The sequence below is a fragment of the Syngnathus leptorhynchus genome, chromosome 2 (genome assembly GCF_054491065.1).
Source record: "Syngnathus leptorhynchus isolate UIUO chromosome 2, UIUO_Slep, whole genome shotgun sequence".
NCBI classification, from domain to species: Eukaryota; Metazoa; Chordata; class Actinopteri; order Syngnathiformes; family Syngnathidae; genus Syngnathus; species Syngnathus leptorhynchus.
Genome location: NC_141196.1, coordinates 17,029,447 through 17,044,103, shown reverse-complemented (window position 1 = coordinate 17,044,103; position 14,657 = coordinate 17,029,447). Strand labels below are relative to the sequence as shown.

General features: G+C 42.0%; 2 protein-coding genes across 7 annotated transcripts in view; one reads left to right on the top strand and one right to left on the bottom strand.

Moving 5' to 3' along the window:
* Window positions 1–6,332, bottom strand: part of neil3 (nei-like DNA glycosylase 3) — a 49,963-nt gene extending 43,631 nt beyond the window's left edge. For both annotated transcript variants that reach the window (XM_085938265.1, XM_085938257.1), the window contains exons 1-8: window positions 5,578–6,332; window positions 5,304–5,416; window positions 3,770–3,910; window positions 3,402–3,615; window positions 2,935–3,009; window positions 2,123–2,289; window positions 644–810; window positions 55–292 (exon numbers count right to left, since the gene is read on the bottom strand). In XM_085938265.1, coding sequence (XP_085794391.1) covers window positions 55–292; window positions 644–810; window positions 2,123–2,289; window positions 2,935–3,009; window positions 3,402–3,615; window positions 3,770–3,910; window positions 5,304–5,416; window positions 5,578–5,682 — 1,220 coding nt within the window. In that variant the 5' untranslated portion in view covers window positions 5,683–6,332. The remainder of the gene's footprint in view (window positions 1–54; window positions 293–643; window positions 811–2,122; window positions 2,290–2,934; window positions 3,010–3,401; window positions 3,616–3,769; window positions 3,911–5,303; window positions 5,417–5,577) is intronic.
* LOC147061080 (zinc finger protein ubi-d4-like) lies at window positions 5,033–14,583 on the top strand. 5 transcript variants are annotated; one of them, XM_085938298.1, is made up of 13 exons: window positions 5,033–5,162; window positions 6,518–6,636; window positions 6,738–6,882; window positions 7,764–7,924; window positions 8,473–8,580; window positions 8,692–8,885; window positions 9,118–9,210; window positions 9,708–9,792; window positions 10,257–10,391; window positions 12,469–12,600; window positions 12,718–12,830; window positions 13,499–13,580; window positions 14,023–14,583. In XM_085938298.1, the coding sequence occupies exons 3-13, from the start codon at window positions 6,851–6,853 to the stop codon at window positions 14,106–14,108; spliced, it is 1,221 nt and encodes a 406-aa protein (XP_085794424.1). In that variant the 5' UTR covers window positions 5,033–5,162; window positions 6,518–6,636; window positions 6,738–6,850; the 3' UTR covers window positions 14,109–14,583. The 5 variants fall into 5 exon arrangements, with proteins under 5 accessions (XP_085794424.1, XP_085794400.1, XP_085794432.1 ...); XM_085938274.1 differs by having other exon boundaries at window positions 8,689–8,885; XM_085938306.1 differs by lacking the exon at window positions 10,257–10,391 and having other exon boundaries at window positions 8,689–8,885.
* Window positions 14,584–14,657: the final 74 nt, after the last annotated feature.

The window sequence follows — 14,657 nt, the reverse complement described above, 5'->3', positions numbered from 1 at the left end:
TACCCTCGGACTTGGGAAGCTTTTATTATTGTTATTCATGAGCGAGTCACTCACCCCAACTTGTTAGAGGGAGTGCCATCAATTCTCATTTTCTTGCACGGCCGACTGGATGAGGCCGGCATTTCCCCGTGAGACAGCTCAGGCACCTCGCTTAAATCAGAGAACAGCAGGGTGGACGTCCCGAAAGCGGAGCGCCAGTTCAGTTTGCGCTCCTCTCGGGGTTTTGTGAAGGCAGTGCAGGCGTACCGCACCAGATCGGTGGAGCAGGGCGCAGGGGCGTCCTCTCTGTGGACTGCAGAGGAAGCGAGAGATATTTCATATTTATTCTGAAGCTCCACTCAAAACATAGCTTGTTAAATGCACACTTTTATGACAAACAATATTAGAGAACATTGTCATGTCCAGCAGTCTCACAACTTTTCCCTTTGGGCCATTTCAAAGTATCCAAACTTGAAACATAAAACACTTGATTGGACTAGGGATGGGACTCGATAAGCAAAATTGCTTCAACTCTCCTCCCTTTTCGACAAGTCATGTAAAACAAAGCGTAAAATGAAATTGAAATAAGTGTTGATGATGTACTTGCCGAAATAAACAAATCAAATAAAAAAAGATTTATGATACAAACTAACAAGACTTTTACCCGGAGCTCTTGGAGTGAGGCAGGCTTCGCAGCTTTTGGCGGCGGGCCGGTTCAGGAGTGTGCACAGGTGACATGTCCAGTCCTCTTCCTCCCTCTTTGCCACGTTCTCATTAGATGCTCCCCCACTGCTTGCCCAGCCAATCAAGGTGTTTCTTACAGGAAGTTGACTGCAAACATGAGACCTCAAAATGAAACTTTGCCAAAAAAACAACAACTTTATTTTACTGTACTCATTTCTTGTCTATACTAGTTAATAATAAGACACATATCAGTAATAATTTCAAGAAAAATGAGAAATAATAATACTAAAATGTTTTTTTTCACTTTAGGAATAGTAATAGGAAATAGGAATAGGAATAGGAATAGGAAACACAAATGTAAGGAATGGTATATTATTTCACATACAGTATGTTATGCATTGATTTGACTGTATTGATGAAAATGGAAGTGATGAATCATAGTTTGTTGAAATATTCAAGTTACTGTCATAACGGGGTTTGTAAAAAGAAAATGCTTGCTGTATCTTATCATTATTTAGTACATGAGACAATTTGAAATATTGGTACAGAGGTTAGCAAGCATCATAGTCATGCTTGATTCGCTTTCACAGGCCACATAGAATTTTGTAAATATACTACCACAGCAATATTGAAAAATACTGCAAAATGGAAAAAAAGTACCAACCCAAGCCACCACTCAGAAAATGATACACAAACTGCAGGAGGAAGCCAACTAAACATTTACACTTGTAGCAGCTGGCGAGGCAACAACAGTAGCAGGCGGCGTGCATTTAAATGTAAGTGCCGCAACATAAAGCTCCTCTATGTTTGACAAGAAGGCCGCCAATCATGGTGAGGATGGACGGAGAGATGGATGAAGGATAGAGTCGTGCTGATGGCTGCTGACAGCAAACTTCCCTCGCAGATTGATCCGTCAGCTGTGTAATGTGTTTGAAGGGCTTTCGGCAGGGAGCCCTCGCTAAGCCTCGCACAAACACCAGCCAGGAGGTGTTGAGCCCAAGCTCTGTCTGGCAAACATACACTGAACACGCACATTGGTGGCGCCGGAAACACTTCTATGCTCCCCGCCAAGCCCATCTGCTTGCAAAAGATGGCTTCTCAGAGCTGAAACCTTCTATCCGGAAAGCTTTGTTGAAGATAAAAAATGGTTGCATAGCTGACTTAAGTAGTATTTTAACTATGTGTAGCTTCTAACTATCCTGTTGTTTTGTGGCAAGAATTAAAAAACAAAAAACAAATAATCAACTAAGTTTGGGTCAGATTGACCGAAGTAGTGGATCGGTCCCTTTTTTACCGCAAGTGGGTTAATTTTGAGCCAACTGTATCTTTCAAAGGAAGCTCCGAGTGTGGAAGGTAGTTTACCACCAACTCTGAGGCGAAACAAATTATTCTAAGAAAACCATTATTTAAGCAAAGTAACTAAAATCCCACATTGACTGGTCACTTCATTAGTTCCCACCTGATGTAGATGCTGGTGGTGTCACGCTTTTGACAGCGCTCGCAGAAGTACGTCATCCTGGCGTTGTCACCGAGACGACAGACGGTGACAGCGCCGGAGCAGCGGCCGCACCGTGGACGTTTGTATACTTTGTAGTGTGTGCTCAGCGCAGAGCCAGACTTGCGACACTGGCAGAGACAAAGAGGAGAGGGTAGTGTGTAAAAATGCCAGATGAGTTATATGGACACCATATTGACTAAGTCATCAATTGCAAACAAGCTATCTGCAGGTTACAGAAATTGTCAGCTTACCCAAAAAGGGCTATAAAAATGTTCTAAAGAATGTGGCACGTTTTTTTTAAACTGTACGATATGTTCATCATAAATTTGAGGTTTAGGATTAGAACTCCAGTCTAACTTTTAGGTGGAAAAAATTGCCAGAAATACAAAAGATAGACAAAAAATACTAGCTAAAATACACACATTTTAGGTATTTGTAAATACATGAGAAAAATAGTAAATGTTTTGGGGGTTTAAAAAAAAAAAAAGAAAAACACTATATATTAGCCAAAAAGCGAAGATATATGTAAATGTTTCTTTGATATTTTTTATGCGAAAACAAACGGTTGTAGACAGAATACACAAAGATGACATATATAATGGCTTATTTTATCCATTATGTCATCTTATGCTCAAATTTGTATAAAATATTACAAAATACGCAAAAAAACAAAGGTATAAAATATTTGAAAATGAAAAATAAACAGAAAATTACAAAAATGTGATTTTAAAAAATACACCAAAAATGACTCTAGCAAGGGAGTCTTATCTCACCTTGTAAAAAAGAAGAGTGAAATCACGCGTCATCTTTACCAAATGGTGAAGCTGCTCGTCCGACAGCTGCTCCACCTGAGGAAAGCACAACCCTAGTGAGTTATTACTATGTGTAACACAGGCATGTTCAAAGTCCAGCCCGCGGGCCAAATGGGATGACTGTACAGTATTCTACATTTTCCAATTTTTTTTAATACGACATTTCTAAATAAACTATATGGATATAAATAACAAGTATAAAAATGTACATGTTCTTTCAGATGGAAGAAATTATATATTTTTTATATCTGAAATCATATCAAATCTCCAAATGATTCAGTTTCTCCAGCAGCATTGTGTTACTTTCTGTGTCTTAGCCCCCTCAACTGAAACACATCACTTGATAAAATACCAGAAAGTTACAAAGAGTCTAGCTGTCTCACTTCCCAAACCACCATTTTTGGCTGTGCACCATCCATCATCCGTACCTTCACGGCCGGGTGTAGGCCCGCGTCGAAAAGAGCTTCGTTTTTAATGATGTTCCCCACTCCCGGCATGACGGCCTGGTCCAGGAGGACGTCACAGAGCATCCTGCCGCCGTGGCGTCTCACCGCCTCGGCCGAGCGTGAGGGGATGAACATGGGCGAGCACACGTCCAGGGACTGAAGGGCCTGCACACGCTTCTCGCAGTCACCACTCAACCTGTGAGAACACAAAAATTCCACACACACTTGAACACAAGCACACACATACGTACTTACACCGAGTTTGAATCACTTGGGGCACGCTCACTGGACGGGGTTTGCAACTCAAGGTAAACTCGTGGAACCTAAATCCAGTCTGATATCGGGCTTACCTCAATTCCACCGTAATGTCAAAGAAGCACACTTTGTTGTTGTCCAGGTGGATTTCGAGCACGGGAACAGAGCCGCTGCCAACGCTATGTTTCTTCTCAGCGCCGTTGATTCGCATCGAGCCGTTCATCCCAAAGTGGACTCTAATAGAGGATTCACAGTTTTAGTGAGGAGTATGAAAGCAAATATTTATCAATACAAGCAGGGAAGCGGCTTTTGCGGAGTGGGAGTCATCATGGCAGAGTGTCAATCAAAAGTGAGCATTATTTTCTTTGTAGAGGCAGGACCCTTTTGATAAAGCTCTTATATTGGGGTTTATTAGATCAGAGGACATCCAACTCCAGTCCTCGAGGTCCGCCGTTGTCCTGTGTGTTTTATATGTCTCGCTCTTCCAACACACCCGAGTCATTCAGCTCAGTCAGACCAGACAGGAGTATGCTCCCCATTAAACTATTATATAAAATATAACTCTCAGTTATATGGACTGAGCAGATTTCTGGAGACATCCAAGATTATCTGTGTTCGGTCCAAAAAAAAACAACTACAAAAAAATACCTGCTTTCACTTTGGAAACCAATGTAAAAAAAAAAACAGTTGCATTTTTTCTGACGTCATGGGCCAGACCACCAGTAACTGAAACATAATTCATTTGTTTGTCCTGACTGCACTGTCCCTTGAAAATATTGGCATCTGTTTTTTTGTTTGTTTTGTCAATTCCATCTAGAGAAGGTCAGTGCTTGAGACGTGCAGTCCGCATGTTTACATATGATTGTTTTATGAAACGTTGAAGTAATAAAGCCACCGATTTATTTGCATTATTGTTGTAATCAGACATGACTTACAGTACACTTGTTTAGTAGAAAATTGAGACAGTCATAGTGAATGCTTAAAAGACTGCAAATCAAAGTGTTTAATAGGTAAAAATAATAAACTGTTCCATATTAATTAATTTACCTTTATTTTAACATAGTAATAATAATCTATGAAACCAAAACAATTATATATAACGCAGATACTTTTTAATTTAATACAGGTTAATTTTATTGGTTCTGTTTGGTAAAAAAAGACAAGTTTAACCTCATTGCATCATAGATAGCAATAAAAAAGAAAAAACAAGATCTCACTCTAAAGTCTACAATATTTTATTGTTGTCCATTGCTCTTGCTTTCCTCAATGCGTTGATTTTAATACATGTTTGTATTCTTTAAAAAGTGTGTTTAAAGCGTGATTGGTCTGGAATGTAATCGCCACGTCAAAAAGGGGCGGATACTGTGTCTTAGAAGGTGGGAAGCACTGAGTAAATCAATATTCGTAGTGCATTACTGGGCGGTGGATGTCAAAACAACACTGAATAAAAAGTGAACCTGACTGACGTGTCCAAGGTCCGTGAGATGAGTAAGTCGATCACTTGATAAAGTACAATCGTGTCTGTCATTGAAAAACGACACCTTCGCACTGTTTGTCACTGTGTTACAGTGCCACTTTGGACACGAATGATTAGAACCACTGCCTAATCACATTCTTTCAAAGTCATACCTCAACGCGTTAGCACCAAAATACAAGAAGAGCTCCTTCCCCAAGGTGTCAACGCCGGTGTACTGACAACCTTTGAGTCTTTGGATGGCGTGGTTTCTTTCCTGCTTGAATCCCTGCAAACACACAAATGTCACTACGGACTGTGCACTACAGAGAAGTTATGGTCGAGTTGCACTGACTTTTACCAGACGATTACTAGTTATTTTTGTTTTCTAGGTGCATTGGTTGTTATTGCAACATATTCGAGTAAGAACGTCTATTGCGGACACCATACCTTCGTTGTGAACATGCTGCCTCGCATGTCTTTGACTTTTTGTCCTTTCTGGATCCTCGTGCTTACCCTCTCGCCGTTTAATGTACACCCAGGACCTTCCACCATCTTTTTTTTTTTTACTAATGAAATACTAATTGCAAGCAAGTACCGTGAGACTTGCGCTACTATCTTCCCGGGCACTTATTCAAATTGGTGCATGCGTAGTAGTTTTTGTCTTCTTCTTTTTTGGTGTTTAATGGCGGTTGGCAACCAGCTTCCACTGAGCATTACTGCTACCATCTGGACTGGAGTGTGGTGCAAACGTTTCCCTCCCTGAAAGACTAACCTAATCCATCCATTTTCTGAACCGCTTTGTCCCCACGGGGGTCGCGGGCGTGCTGGAGCCTATCCCAGTCGTCATCGGGCAGCAGGCGGGGGACACCCTGAACCGGTTGCCAGCCCATCTCAGGGCACACAGAGACGAATAACCATCCACACTCCCACACAAACCTGGGGACCTCTTTTGAAACCCTGACCCAAATTTGAAATCCTACTTTGAAACCCGAACCCTCCTTTGAAACTCTAACCCAAGTCGGCAACCCCAGTTTGAAACCCTGACCTTAGTTCGAAGCCTCTAACCCTGTTTAAAACCTTGAAATAATGTTTCAGACTAGAGTTGGTATTTAAACGAGGGTTAGGATTTCAAAGTTGAATTTCAAACTAATATTAGGGTTTTAAACTCGGTTACGCACGTGCATTTATTTTTCATTGTTTTCAAGCGACACAAGTAGACGCACGCGTCACCACATATTAGTCAAGTGTTGAAAGACGATCCCTTTCCCATCCGCGGGTAGGCAGTGTTGCTGTCTCCATTAAACGGGAGCGAGCTATCTCCCGTTTGTTGTTTAAAATTTGTCAATTGATAAACGGAACGTGTGTTCCCCTCCATCCCTATTGCCAGCGGCCCCTAAGGTGCCCCTTCCTGGCTTTCCCCACGTGTCTCCCAGTCCCGCACCAGGACAGAGCTCCGATAACCCCCTCTAGGAGACGCTACACACCCATTTTTTCTGATCGCGGATGGTAATTTTAAAATAGCAAATTTTCCGTCGTTTGTGCAAAATAGGGTGAGTTTTCGTTCATGTTTAGTTCCTCACAATAACAACGAATAATGATTTCTACAGGGAAAAAAAGGGTCCTTGCAGCGTTCGCTGTCAACGTCTGCCGCAGTGGTATTTGCGTTGCTGACAACAGTGCGCTTGCGCAGTGTCACACCGCACAACTGCACTAACCAAACATGGCGGCGGCCGTCGACAGTGTTGTGAAAGTGTAAGTTTGCCTTTTTATCTTTTTTGCTACAAAAAACACGAGTCGTGATGACCTCAATTCATAGTGATTAAACAATTAGCGACAAACCTTTGGAAACCATAGACAAAGGACACCCGATTTTGATTACAAAATGCGTCCCAAGAGAATAACGTTATCTTGTGTGTGCTAAGGATAGCTTGTGAGCCACGGGCAAAGAACCGAAGCACAGCGATAGATAAGGCTATAACTCGCATACCACACACACAACACCATCAATTTAAGATGACCACATTGTATTTTCATCTGCTTGGTCGGTAGTAGCTTGCCCGCTGATAAACCTGTCTTGTTGATCGTTGCTTTGTTGTGAAGAAAGTCGTGCTAACAATCAATCTATTGTTCCGACCGACGTCGCTACGCTACACTCGTGCATTTAACGTGCGTTTGTCTTCATGTATTACTCGTTTGGAAAGCGGAATGTGTTTATTATCGTTATTATCGTTGACAGTAGTGTTTAAAAAAAAAAAGCCGGAATTGCTATGAGTTTTCTTTCCAATATTTTCGTTACCCAATCGAACTTCATGAGAGAAAGGATTCAGAAACACGTGATAAGGTTCTTTTTTTCTGCCAAGAGTAACGCAAGATCTTCCACATTTTTATACACTGTCAGGCCTCCCTGAAACTATTTTTAATAATAGTAAAATACTCTAGTCTGTAGGTGTTAGTGGAATTAGTTGGTTCTCTATATGTGCTCTGCTGCTCTGGGATCGGATTTGACTTATCTACGACCTTTACGAGGGGAAAAGTTGTAAAAAATGATCAATGGCTAAACTTAATGTAGTTGTCTATCCATGTTTCTGATTCTGATTTTTGGCATTTTTTTCTGCTGACAACCCAAATTATAGGCTGGGGGAGCAGTATTACCGGGATGCCATGGAACAATGTCATAGCTACAATGCCAGACTGTGTGCTGAGCGCAGCATCCTCATGCCCTTCCTGGACTCGCAGACTGGTGTGGCTCAGTCCAACTGCTACATCTGGATGGAGAAGCGACACCGAAGCGCAGGTATAAAAGACAATTACAAACTATTGTACAGCACATTAACTGATTTTTAAATATATATACGTATATATAGCTGCGGCTTATATTCGTACTTAAGTGTGGGGGAATTTATTGTACACGAGTCTAAAGTCAGCTAAAAGCTAAGATATTACTCAATCCCGATTGCTGTTAGTTTAAATAGAGGATTGAAAGTGTGGAAAAATACTTGGTAGATAATTTGCTCTCTGTTCGACATCATGCCGCTTCTGCACCGGTGATGCAATGCATGAGTACAAAGTTAGCTGAATGCCAACGAACGACTTGATTCTGCCTGGGTTGCTGCTAGTTCTAATAGATTTATATAACTGGCAACAAACAACTATATTGTTCTTGTCAAAAGGTTAAAATATGCAAATCCAGACTAATTGTTCTTGAAGTGAATTTCAGTAGGTTGGCCGCTCTGTATTATAAATGTTACACGTGATTAACAATGTTTATTATTGAATTAAATTATCCATCTTGTGTGGCACAGGTCTCAAACGTTATGTATGGTCCTTCAATATGTTGTTCAGGTGTTGCTCCAGGTCAACTGTACACGTATCCAGCTCGTCGCTGGAGGAAGAAACAGCGCTCTCATCCCCCTGAAGACCCCCGATTGGCCTTCCCCCCTCTCAAAACAGGTATTACCACCTGAGACATTCTCCCTTTTTCCAGGACCATGAAACGATTTCAATAAACTGCTGCATTGCCATTTGACCACATATGCTGACACGCCTGTGTGCTTTTAGCAGATTTGGAGCTGGGCCTGAAGCGAGATGCCTTGGGAGCGGTGGATGGGAGCAGTCTGGAGGCTCTGTTGAAAGGTGAGCCCCTCGACAGAAGGAGCGGTGTGGCAGACGTCCGCGGTTCCGAGGACGATCCAGCCACCATAGACCCCCCTGCTAGCTCGACGACGACGCACACATCCTCCGGACGCGTCCGCAAGGTTTGGCTTTATTTAGTTTTTGGTCATGTATAATAATGATGTTGCGCAGGTTGGTTTCCATTAATTTCATCAGCAGTAGTACCAGGTGGTAGTGGGTTCCAAAATAAAAACAGATGAACAGGTATTGAACAAACATTTGAATATCCTATGGAAGTTGTTGGGAAAGCTGGAAAATATAAAAGGATAGCGTCTTGGGAAAAGGAGTTCAAACCCTGTGATGTTTTCACTGCAGAGAGTCCTTGACCATGATGACTATCTGGATGACTTGGACGATGAAGACTTTGAGGATGAGACCCCCAAAAGGAAAAGCAAGAGCAAATCCAAGGTGAGTGTTTGAAGCTTGGCAACTCTTAAGGCCAGGCAGGCCTTGCATGGCAACTTCATTTGTATAGCGTCATTAATCGAGCTGAGAAATGTATTAATTAAAACACTAAGCTCGTATGACATTTGCAATTTGAGCCCTTAGGCACTGTGGTGTCATTTTCAGTTTAATGCAGGTGTCAGTACAGGGCAAAACTGCTGTCCCCCAAGATGGATAAAAACGAGTGGATATTGTGGCTTAAAGTTATAGTCTACAAATGCTATATTAACCAGAATGCCGTGTTTAGGCTAGGAACACAGAGAGCATGTTATTGTCAAGATTTGTTTTTTTTTATTTGACTCCCTCTTTATTTCGTGCCCCCCCCCCCTTTATTTGTTAAGACTGCTTCTAGTGATGTATTGAGTTTTGTCCCGGTATCATTTCCATATTTAAGTGATCATTTTGATAGTGTGGCAAACACTAATTTGTAGTATGTGACATGTCACGATTGGGTTTTTTAGGGTCGCAGTGACAAGAACAGCAAGAAGAAAAGCGAGGCAGCGGCTGCGGCTCTGGAGGAAAGAGACAAACCGTACGCCTGCGACAGTGAGTCAAAACTCTTTGTCTTTCTCATATGTGTTCATGTCATGCATGATGACAATGGAGCCTTCTGAATTTTCCCAATGAAAGATGACAAGCCTACTGCTGTGCATGATGTGATCCGAAAGACTTCTTCTGGAACTTGAGTTGATATTTAAAAATTGCTCGCTCGCTTGGAGGTCGTTCCCATTTCTTCTCCTTGAGAAGCTGTCTTTTTTTTCCTCCCCTTGTTTTTGGCTGGACTGTATAATTGTTGGCTTCTGTGCTAGTTCTCAACTCTGCCGTATGAGCTTGCTACTACTGGGATAGCATCTTCCAAAATACATGTGGTGTAAATGAAGCTCAAAGAGGAATGCTTGCTGTGAGCCAATGAACAGTACTTCTTCCTGGCTCCACCTGAGAGCCCCTTTTTTGGTATGGTAATTCAACCATCACTATAACCCCTGTGTATTACCATGTGTGTATGTCAGTCTGTGGGAAACGCTACAAGAACCGCCCAGGCCTGAGCTACCACTATACACACTCTCACCTGGCGGAGGAGGAGGGCGAGGACCGCGAGGAGATCGAGGCACCACCCACTCCTCGCCAGCCTGAGGAGCAGAAGAGTGAGTCACTCTCAAGTATTGAGAGAGCTAAAGAAAGGAAGGGGGTTGCATGCTATGTAGCATGTGTGTGCTTGAAAGAGGAAAATCATATCCTCATTTTTCCCCCCCACTTGCGTCTATTTTCCCCCCCCTATATTCACGCTCAGATTTTGAAAATGACTCACCTGATGATTACGATAGATAGTGTAAACTGGTATTCATTCATATTCATAATTTTTATTATTTTTGTGTCCATCGAACGTGTGTCTGTGTGTCTGTATCTGTGTGTGTGTTTACATACTACACATACATATATGTACTGTATCTGTGTGTGTGTTTACATACTATACATACATATATGTACTGTATCTGTGTGTGTGTATACAGAGATATTTATTTACATATATGCGTGCAAATCTGTAAATACTTCAGTTCACATCAGCTAGTGCACATGCTCAATTTTGTTTTTCTTTGTCAGTCTCAGGAGGTTTGGATGGTTGTTTGGAAACTGCTGTTTTTCTGTTTTGTTTTTTGTACAATCATTGGACACAATTAGATTCACTTGCACAATCTAATGAGTTATTGGAAGAGAAAATATTTTAGTTCTTACAAAGATAGCAATGGTGTCAAATAGGTATTTTAACACTGATTAATATTGTGGTTTTCTTGTGCTGGTGTGAGTTTTCTGTGGCTAATCTTGCTTACTTACACCCTCAAAACAAACACGAATAAAACTGCTGGGTTAAAAATTGGACCGACCCATAAAGTTGGGTCAATTTGACACAACATTGGGTTATTGTTAAAAAATTGTTGGGTTGTTTTGTACAACAAAACGGGATGTTTTGGGCAAAACAACTTAAGAAGTTCCTGGGTCGGTCCAATTTCCAACCAAAATTACGTTGTTTTTAACCCAGCATTTTGAAGGGTGTATATTCATTAATAACTAATTGTAATTGTCCTAAGATGCCAGTGTGAATGGATGTTTGGTATACATGTGCCCTGTGATTGGTTGGCGACCAGTCCAAAACAAAGTTATTAAAGTTAATCAAAATGAAGGACCTAAGGAAACCAAAATGGAAAAAAAATGTTTAACAAAATAAAAAATTTTGTTAATTTTTTTTTTTTAATAATAACTGAAACTGTATTGACCGTAATTTGGGAGATGATATATATATATTTTTTTCCGGCTTACTGCTCAGTCAGTCGCTACATGATGGGAGGTGGTCAAGCAGTCATAAGGGAATTGTGGCCCTGTTACGGTGTCATGTAGAAGGGACGTCATTTGGCAGCAGCCAATGAGCAAGTGCTACCAGATGACGTCGCTCCAAGGCGACAAGCCTGCATGCGGTAAAGTGACGTGTTTGTTGAGGCCGTCCTGCTTTGAACCTCAGCCCGAAACGTAACACTGAGCAACAGTGTTTTTTTATTGTCAATCTGTCAATGTGTTTGAGTATTTCACGCTGGGTCAGTCTGTCTATCAGCGTAGACAATGGACTTACTAGTACTACGACCCACGCAGCTAAATATAGATCAAAATAAAGATAGACATTCGGTCCCACAGACCGAAGTGACATGTCTGACATTGTTTTTATTTCACCAATCACCATTCGGTGCGTGTGTATGTTGTTTTTATTTATTCGTTTTTTTCCTTTATTTGGCTGTGCGTCTGCTTGTGCGGGAATTATGTTTTCGACACCGATTGCTGTCCTCATTGGATGGCCCTTGTGGATCGGCCCAAAATACTGACAGTACCCGTTGCCCACCTATGTTAAGTAATAAGTGCTCTCCTGTTTTTGCTTCGTGTATGGAATGCAATACAATAGGGTTTAAGTTTCAGCCCCAAAAAAAAAAAAAAAAAAAAAAAAAAGGCAGACGTAGGCATCCTCAGTCCATCAGTGAATTCACATGCAGGTGCCGCAAAAGCAGAAACGCAGCCAAATAAAGAAGAAATTTAAAATAAAAAAACACACACTGGTTCAATAGGGTTCTACATCACTACAAACAAGTATAACAATAATTAACTACAATTAAAAGGTATTATTTTTATTATAAGTGGTATGCTTTTTCTAATTATCTTTGTGTTTATTCTCCTGTGTAGCAACTAAAAAAGGTCCAAATGGTCTAGCGCTGCCTAACGATTATTGCGACTTCTGTCTGGGAGACTCCACTTTGAACCAGAAGACCGGCCAATCAGAAGAGCTCGTGTCTTGCTCAGACTGTGGACGTTCGGGTACGGCTAGCGTCGCCCCCCCCCCTCCCCCATCCCCCAACAGACTGCTCATTGTGCATATAAAGCTTGATGGTCATGTCTGGTTTCATAGTTGTGTCTGGTCCCTTCACCCCGCAGGCCACCCAACATGTCTGCAGTTCACGCCTGTAATGATGGCCGCAGTGAAGACCTACCGCTGGCAGTGCATCGAGTGCAAGTGCTGCAATGTTTGTGGCACGTCAGAGAATGATGTGAGCACGGGCTTCGATTTTGCATAGTCGAGACTGAACACAGTTAAAGTGTTATTTATTTAATTAATTAGTGACATCCAGGCTTCGATTTCCTCTAGGCGGGACAAGAGGAAATCAAAGAAGAGTACACATTCTTTTTTTTTTTTTCTCAGCGGGACAGTTCTGACAGTTATCCGCATAACAGTGGAAGGAAATGCCATGTTTCTGTAGGATGAAACTAGGGGCAGCAAATACAATGAAAACATTAAGGGCCCAAAATAGATCCCTGTGGAACACCATATGACAGTGGGGCAGAACGAGACTCAAAGCAACTGAGGATAGCACAAAAAGCCACCAGCCAGATAAGATCAACGACTCTAGAACACTTCCAGTAATGCCAGCCCGGTGCTGCAAACGAGCGATCAGAATATTGTGTTCAACCGTTTCGAACGCTAGGTCCACCAAAACCAGACCCACATAGTCTCCAGTGTCAATTAAAAAAACAACGAAAACACAGCCTTTAAAGAGCATCAATAAATTTACTCACCCTGCCCGAGCGCATCTGCTTTTCTCTAGAAAAAGACGGCATTTTGTTCTCATGGGAAGTCACGAGTTATAAATAACCGATGTTATTTAGAAAAAGAAGTCAAAGTTGTGAAAGAGCGTGATTTTTTTTTTTTTTTTTGCAGGACCAGCTGCTGTTCTGTGACGACTGTGACCGAGGCTACCACATGTACTGCCTCAGTCCCCCCATGACGGAACCGCCTGAGGGTAAGACGACACTCAACGCTAACGTAAATGTTCCAATTTGATAGCAAGTGTCTGTCTTCAGTGATTCCCACCGCAGTGAGAAATCATCCAGTGTGCTTTGGGAAATAGATCTCTTCATCCATGAATCATTCCACATCATTTTTTATTTATTAATATGGTTCAGCCCTGCCGTGTATAGCAAAAATATTTTAAAAAATGGATGTCCCCTGAAAAGGCAGCGTGTTATTGCCTGGAACAAGCAGGCAAACAAACGTTTAATACAAACATTTAAAAACAAGTTGCAAGTTGAAGCAAAAAAAAACGCACAATCAGCAATCATGAACACAAGTTACATTTGCTTAGAATATTCAGCACAAACAAACCACCTTTGCTGTGAGATCATTCTCAATAATTGCTCAATAAATCTGTTGGCAAACACTACATCCCATTTGTGTTTTTGCAGGGAGCTGGAGCTGCCACTTGTGCCTGGCTCTGCTCAAGGATAAAGCCTCCATCTACCAGCAGAACCAGAGCGCCTGCTCTGAGTGACAACGCCAGTTAGGTGGGCTCACCCCCTCTGTCACATGACCACCGTTTGAGCATTGAGCAAAGCAACACGTCAGAACGCCCACTTCTGTGTAGCTCAACCGGCTCAGTCTTGTTCCATCTGCACGGGTTTGGACGGGGAAGGGGGGGGGGGGGGGGCAGCATGACTCCAAAACAGACCTCAGATCAGTTCAAGTGTGGCTCATACTGAAGCGCCGACCTGCCAGCGTAGCTGTCTTAATACATTCATCTGTACACAGCTGTCTTGGACTGCTGCTACAAATCAGACACAGACGACAGAGCGGGCATGTGGTAACCATAGCAACCACTGTCTCCATGGGAACTCGCGGGAGCAAACGGACTCTCGTCACAGCAAATATCCGCATCTGCACTGTGTCGTGTATTGCTGTGTTTTCCAACAAATTATCTATTTTACAAAACACAACACAAACAGTATGTTGCTGGAGAATTATATTATCATTATTATTATTGTTCTGGTTACTAGTGGACTTTAGTAGTGACATTTGTCTGTGTACTTCATCGGGTCTTTTG

What these genes read in the sequence shown, in the direction of transcription:
- LOC147061080 (XM_085938274.1), top strand. Translation starts at nt 6,851, where the DNA reads ATGGCGGCGGCCGTCGACAGTGTTGTGAAAGT. An exon ending in GTCGACAGTGTTGTGAAAGT is followed by an intron (nt 6,883 to 7,763) that starts GTAAGTTTGCCT and finishes CCCAAATTATAG; the next exon opens with GCTGGGGGAGCAGTATTACC. An exon ending in CATGACGGAACCGCCTGAGG is followed by an intron (nt 13,581 to 14,022) that starts GTAAGACGACAC and finishes GTGTTTTTGCAG; the next exon opens with GGAGCTGGAGCTGCCACTTG.